The sequence below is a fragment of the Scylla paramamosain genome, chromosome 41 (genome assembly GCF_035594125.1).
Source record: "Scylla paramamosain isolate STU-SP2022 chromosome 41, ASM3559412v1, whole genome shotgun sequence".
NCBI classification, from domain to species: domain Eukaryota; kingdom Metazoa; phylum Arthropoda; class Malacostraca; order Decapoda; family Portunidae; genus Scylla; species Scylla paramamosain.
In genome coordinates, this window is record NC_087191.1 from 777,501 (window position 1) to 785,000 (window position 7,500).

Genomic DNA, 7,500 nt, shown 5'->3' on the forward strand with positions numbered 1-7,500 from the left:
AGTTAAGAGCGTCACTTTTGAAAGGCACCACTGACAGCCGAAGTATTGATCGCATGCTGCAAGGTTTTTACTGCCTCCACTTGTATTTCCCCGCAGCAAAGGCGTCTCCTGTTACCCACCGTGAAGTAGCGAGGCTTGTATTGGTGGCTTAAGGAGGTGGTTTGGCAGTTTTTTTTTTTTTTTTTTTTTTTTTTTTTTTTTTGGGGGGGTGGGAGAAGGGTGGATGGGAGGAAGAGGGTATGTATAATGTTTGTCGATTATTGACGAACTAAGTGACTGTCAGGCTGGCTTGCTGGCTGGCTGGCTCACACGCACACACGCTAGAAATTACCAGCTAAACAGATGAACACGATTTAACCTATAATATTTAACTGACACACACACACACACACACACACACACACACACACACACACACACACACACACTACAATTTAACCTGTAATATTTAACTGAAACACACACACACACTACAATTTAACCAGTAATATTTAACTGACACACACACACACACACACACACACACACACACACACACACACACACACACACACACCAACTTAAGAGCTAAACACAAATAATTTCACTTGTAATAATTAACTAAACTGACTGACTGATGCACAATCAAAAGTCTATAACACACACTTCAGAAACCTTAATAACTAATATATTTCTGATAAACTAAAATTAAAATGAGACAAAAAATAAACAAAAACAAAAAATAAATAAATAAATACATAAAATGCATAGACAGAACACCACATCGAATTTTCACATCACCACACTACGTACGTACACCGAGAGAGAGAGAGAGAGAGAGAGAGAGAGAGAGAGAGAGAGAGAGAGAGAGAGAGAGAGAGAGAGAGAGAGAGAGAGAGAGAGAGAGGGGTCCACACACCACCTTCCAGCACCACCACCACACTGCCACTGCCCCGGTGTGGTGTGGTGGTGTGTGGTGAGGTGCCAAGGCGAGTCCTGCCCTTATGTCTGGCACTCTTTGCATCCTCTCCCCCCCCCCCTCTCTCTCTCTCTCTCTCTCTCTCTCTCTCTCTCTCTCTCTCTCTCTCTCTCTCTCTCTCTCTCCACATTTATAACCACATTTCTTAAGGATAAACAGATTACGTAGGTTCATTAGAGCAAGCTTGATACATTCACATAAATAAATAAATAGTATGTTTTTGCATCATTATACTTCACTACTTGAAATAACAACCGTAATGTTGCAGACTAACCAAGACACTTCGCCTGTTCATTTTTTAAGTGTTCGAGAAAATAGAAAAAAAAAAAGGCAATACGTAATGATAGACAATACTTAAGGAATGTGATGGATGGAAAGTTTTTTTTTTTTTTTGTGTTCGAGAAAATAGAAAGAAAAGATAGAGGATACTTAATGGAATGTAATGGAAGGGATTTTTTTTAAGTGTTCGAGATAAATAGAAAGAAAAGACACAATACGTAATGGAATGAAGGGAGAGGATGTACTAATTAGGAATGAAGGGAGAGGATGTACTAATTAGGAATGAAGGGAGAGGATGTACTAATTAGGAATGAAGGGAGAGGATGTACTAATTAGGAATGAAGGGAGAGGCTGTACTAATTAGGAATGAAGGGAGAGGCTGTACTAATTAGGAATGAAGGGAGAGGCTGTACTAATTAGGAATGAAGGAGAGGCTGTACTAATTAGGAATGAAGGGAGAGGCTGTACTAATTAGAATGAAAGGAGAGGCTGTACTAATTAGGAATGAAGGGAGAGGCTGTACTAATTAGGAATGAAGGGAAGAGGCTGTACTAATTAGGAATGAAAGGAGAGGCTGTACTAATTAGGAATGAAAGGAGGCTGTACTAATTAGGAATGAAGGGAGAGGCTGTACTAATTAGGAATGAAAGGAGAGGCTGTACTAATTAGGAATGAAGGGAGAGGCTGTACTAATTAGGAATGAAGGGAGAGGCTGTACTAATTAGGAATGAAGGGAGAGGCTGTACTAATTAGGAATGAAGGGAGAGGATGTACTAATTAGGAATGAAGGGAGAGGCTGTACTAATTAGGAATTGAAGGGAGAGGATGTACTAATTAGGAACTGAAGGGAGAGGCTGTAGGAATGAAGGGAGAGGATGTACTAATTAGGAATTGAAGGGAGAGGCTGTACTAATTAGGAATGAAGGGAGAGGCTGTACTAATTAGGAACTGAAGGGAGAGGCTGTACTAATTAGGAATGAAGGGAGAGGCTGTACTAATTAGGAATGAAGGGAGAGGCTGTACTAATTAGGAATGGAGAGGCTGTACTAATTAGGAATGAAGGGAGAGGATGTACTAATTAGGAATGAAGGGAGAGGCTGTAATAATTAGGAATGAAGGGAGAGGCTGTACTAATTAGGAATGAAGGGAGAGGCTGTACTAATTAGGAATGAAGGGAGAGGATGTACTAATTAGGAATGAAGGGAGAGGATGTACTAATTAGGAACTGAAGGGAGAGGATGTACTAATTAGGAATGAAGGGAGAGGATGTACTAATTAGGAATGAAGGGAGAGGCTGTACTAATTAGGAATGAAGGGAGAGGCTGTAATAATTAGGAATGAAAGGAGAGGCTGTACTAATTAGGAATGAAGGGAGAGGCTGTACTAATTAGGAATGAAGGGAGAGGATGTATTAATTAGGAATGAAGGGAGAGGCTGTACTAATTAGGAATGAAGGGAGAGGCTGTACTAATTAGGAATGGAGAGGCTGTACTAATTAGGAATGAAGGGAGAGGATGGTACTAATTAGGAATGAAGGGAGAGGCTGTAATAATTAGGAATGAAGGGAGAGGCTGTACTAATTAGGAATGAAGGGAGAGGCTGTACTAATTAGGAATGAAGGGAGAGGATGTACTAATTAGGAATGAAGGGAGAGGATGTACTAATTAGGAATGAAGGGAGAGGATGTACTAATTAGGAATGAAGGGAGAGGATGTACTAATTAGGAATTGAAGGGAGAGGATGTACTAATTAGGAATGAAGGGAAGAGGCTGTACTAATTAGGAGTCAGAATAGTTTAGTGGGAGAAAAATGTGAAATGGAATGAAATAAAGTATTAAATTGTTCAATGCTTAGGGAAAAAATATATGTAATGGAATATAATGGAATGAATGCAGACATTATATTGTTCCAGGATAGTTTACGCCTATATATATGTAATGGAATGAAGGGAGACGAGGGAATGAAGGAGAAGACGAGTGTAATGGAATGAAGGGAGACGAGGGAATGAAGGGAGACGAGTGTAATGGAATGAAGGGAGACGAGGGAATGAAGGGAGACGAGTGTTCAAAGTTTAATAACTATGTCGATACCAAAAAAATAAAAAATAAATAGTAATAAGTGACAAATAAAAATGTGATTATGCACTTGAGAACTGGTGGTGATATTAAGTCAAAACGCATATTAAATCAAAACGCAGAGAGAGAGAGAGAGAGACGAGAGAGAGAGAGAAGAGAGAAGAGAGAGAGAGAGAGAGTGAGAGACGAGAGAGAGAGAGAGAGATTCACAGGCAAATCTTTACCGAGATGAATCGGATCTCAAATGTTAACTATTTTCTTTATTTATTTACCAATGTAATAATTATTAGAGCTCAGGCCACAGGCTGCAAAATAGGCGGTAGAAAAAAATAAGTCCTGCCGACGTGCCGTTCCGTAAAGGAAATCGCCTAAGATTATAATTTATGGGCAATGTAATGACAAACTGACCTTATCCTGCACAGTCACCACAGACAGACACTCGGCCACACGCTGACAGACACGCGCAAACTAAACGTAACTGGAAATATTCGCGAAAAGAGTTGCACCATGAAGTAAAGATTAGGTGTCTTAAGGAAAAATAAACAAACACGTATATGAAATAAATAAATAAATTAATGAAATGAATTAATCTAAGCCTACCCTACCCGGAAAATACTCGCCAAGAAAAGAGCTGCACTATGAAGCTGGTCAAGATTGTGTCTGAAGTGAAATACGTAGAAAAAAAAATTGAATTAATCTAAACCTAACCTAATCAAACATATCCTAACCAATGGGTGAAAACACTACCTAGTTATCTTAATATTAACACTATCCCTTCCACCACCACCACCACCACGACTACTACTACTACTTTGGTATAAATTGCAGTTTCCCCCAATAAACCACACGTAAGTATGAAGCGTCTCACGGTGTAGATCACACTAATAGGAGCATTTCTAACCCCATATTACCTTGTCGCTAACCAATAATAAGGTCGGGACGGAATTTCAAAGATTTACCTCAGTTTTTAGCAAGGATCCCTGTTTCCAGTCATTGAAAGGATAGTGAGTGTGTTTGTGTGTTTGTTATCAAAGGTTTGGTTAGGTTAGGAGAGGTCAGGTTAGGTTAGGAGAGGTAAGGTTAGGATAGGTAAGGTTAGGTATAGGATAGGATAGGTAAGGTTAGGTTAGGATAGGATAGGTAAGGTTAGGTTAGGTTAGGTTTAGGTTAGGAGAGGTCAGGTTAGGTTAGGAGAGGTAAGGTTAGGATAGGTAAGGTTAGGTTAGGATAGGATAGGTAAGGTTAGGTTAGGATAGGATAGGTAAGGTTAGGTTAGGTTACCTTAGCTTTGTTTGTATTCGAATATATACTAATTGTGGGGGTTCAAGGGGGGCACAGCTCCCTGGTTATAATAGGTTTGCTACATTTAGGAAATTTCTAGGGAAATTTCTCAACATTTTCAGTCTATATCACTCGTATGTGCCCCACCCCAACCAAAAAAAAAAAAAAGCCCGGCTCGCCACACGCCCCCAAGCTTGCTGGAGGGGTTGGGGGGTGTGGGCAGAGGTTGGAGGTAATGGGTGAAACTGCAAATTTACCACTACTTTTACTACTACTACTACTACTACTACTACTACTACTACTGTTTCTACTTACTCAGTTGGGGGAGGACTTGGGTCAGGTTTGTGTTTTGCGTGAGGATGGCTGGCTGCATTTGAAAGCCTTGGTACGGGATAGACAAAAGAAGCTATTTTGCCCAAGATTTCCAGTGGTGGTGGGGACGTGAAGCTGTGGTGCTGTGGTGCTGGGAACGTGAAGCTGTGGTGCTGTGATGGTGGTGGTGGCGGGTAGCAGTGGTGGTGGTTGTGTGACGCCTAAGGTCATCAGATGGTGATTGTGGTGGTGATGGTAAGGGGAATGCACTAGTGATGGTGACAGAATCTGGTGTTGGTAGTTGAGGTGGTGGTGGTGGTGACTGCTGTATTTCTGTGGTGTTAATTTGTTTTGGCTTTCGTTGTTGTGGTGGTGTTAGTGGGTGGTGGTGGTGGTGGTGATGAAAACACACGATTGTGGTAGATGTGTTGGTTCATGACGGTGATGGCGTTAGTGGTGAGGGGAACTGTGACTGGGCTGGCGAGGTGCTTCATGGTCGACACTGCATGCAGCACCAAAACACTTCAACAAAATTTCATCTTCCAGTCTTCCTACGTTTATCCTCAATTTTCACTTCTGTTGTCTCTCCGTTCAACCGTCAAGGAGATGCTTTTAATTCAATTTTCTCAGTTCAAACCTAAGAGATAATTCAATGATTAAAACTTAACTACACGTCTTAAAGTTTTCCGCACCTTTTCAAAGTCCCGCAGCCAACTCCCTCACAATTCTCACGGTTCTCTCTCCTTTGCAAGTCTCCAACCACTCCAGTCGCACCGCACACACATAAAACAATGGTAAAAAAATAGCTCATTCCAGCCCACCCACTCGTCACTACAACAGTCTCCCCACCCTTACAAACCTTCATTACATACCTCCACATTAATTCTTTCCCTATTTTCTCTCCTTTACAAACCTCCAAAACAATAATGATACACCGGGCATGGATAATGGTTCAGATAGCTCACTCCCAGCCACACCCAATCGTCACTATAATTTTCCACCCTTAAACCACCACGCTTAATCTTTCCGTTTTCTCTCCTTACAAGCTTCCGACAGCACCAGGGATAATACAATGGTTTATCTAGATTCCTCACCCCCGCCCACACCCAACCGCCATTACATTCTCCGTTTCCATAATCACAAACTTTCACTCCACACCTCCACACCTCGTCTCTGTTTTCTCTCCTTTACAAGCCTCCAACAGCACCAGTCGCACTACAAGGGGGATAATACAGTGTTCTAACAATTAATTACAACTCGTCACTAAAATTTTACAAGATTTCATACTTATAACTGCCATTAACGTCACCTCAAGTTTCATTTCTCTCTCTCTCTCTCTCTCTCTCTCTCTCTCCTTTTCAAGTTTCCAACCACTGCAGTTCAACCACAAGCAGATAATAAATACACTGTTCAAAGATTATGCACTGGAGCCCTCTGCCACGCGTGACATCGGAAAGGCATCACCTCTGACAAACGCCAATTTGAAATTCAATGCCAGAGTAATGTGAGGAGAGGCAGCCGCAGATCCGTGGGGAGGATGAACTGTCAAGCTTTCCCACACTCATCCCAAATCTTCTCCCGACCCTCTTACTTTTTTTTTTTTTTCGCTAAAGCTCCTTATTTTATTCAACATTTCAGTGTTCCTATAGCTCGGGTGTGTTATTAGGGCTTGGGTTATGTCGGCTATGATCGTGCATGGAATTTATTAAAAGTTGTTTGGGGGGTGTTTGTGATTGTGTCAAGACTGGTGGACGGTTTCGGACGCCGTGTCTGAAACGTCTGTTGCTATGTCAAAAAATATATTTTAGTAATACGGATAATAATAATAATAATAATAATAATAATAATAATAAAAATAATAGTAAAAATAATAATAATCGTAATAATAATAGTAATCTCACCTTTTTTGCTTCTGGCTCCAGCTTTGAGGAACTTGGGATATCTTATTTCTGTCTCCGTTTCGTCCATTATCTGCAATGGTTGAATAAATATAAATATATGCAAAATAATAATAAAAATAATAATAATAATAATAATAATAATAATAATAATAATAATAATTAATAATAATCGCGTCTAAAAACATACTCCCCCCCAAAAAAAAATTTTCGTACACTTACCGTCCCTTTCTTCACCCAAAGACTGTACTTGCTGTCACTTTCCTCCGCGGTCATCGTTGAGGAATTATAGACGCTTAAAATCAAGGGCACATTCACGAATAACACACGAAAATAAAAATAAATAAATAAATATAAATATCTCTAGGCTCGTCGACACAGGCACGTATCCTGACAGACTTCGCTCTTTCACTACGATTATTTTAAGAGGCTCCAGAGCTGATTAGCCATGTTCTCAAGAGTGTTTCTCCAGTTAATGATGAAGAATTCTTGCCAATCTGTCACTAGAACCTTAAAACACCCTTACAAAAACCGTCATTTCAACCTGAGGCTTACGAAAATACCGGAGGTGCAGCGCAGAAGTGTTTTCAGAATATTGCCCAATGCCCTTGTTCCCTCCAGCTCGCGCGCTCACACTACCTAAACAACTGGTAACATCTGACCTGCCTCCTTCCTTTTGTCGCGCGTCTCTCTCTCT

The 7,500-nt window shown here is 40.7% G+C and overlaps 1 protein-coding gene across 5 annotated transcripts in view; it reads right to left on the minus strand.

Moving 5' to 3' along the window:
* Positions 1-7,500, minus strand: part of LOC135092777 (protein bicaudal C homolog 1-B-like) — a 96,924-nt gene that overhangs the window by 73,838 nt on the left and 15,586 nt on the right. For 3 of the 5 annotated variants that reach the window (XM_063991455.1, XM_063991453.1, XM_063991454.1), the window contains exon 3: positions 6,807-6,876. In XM_063991455.1, coding sequence (XP_063847525.1) covers positions 6,807-6,876 — 70 coding nt within the window. Of the gene's footprint in view, positions 1-901; positions 929-4,908; positions 5,522-6,806; positions 6,877-7,500 lie in introns of those variants that run through there. The other 2 variants (XM_063991456.1, XM_063991458.1) reach the window with 2 other exon arrangements.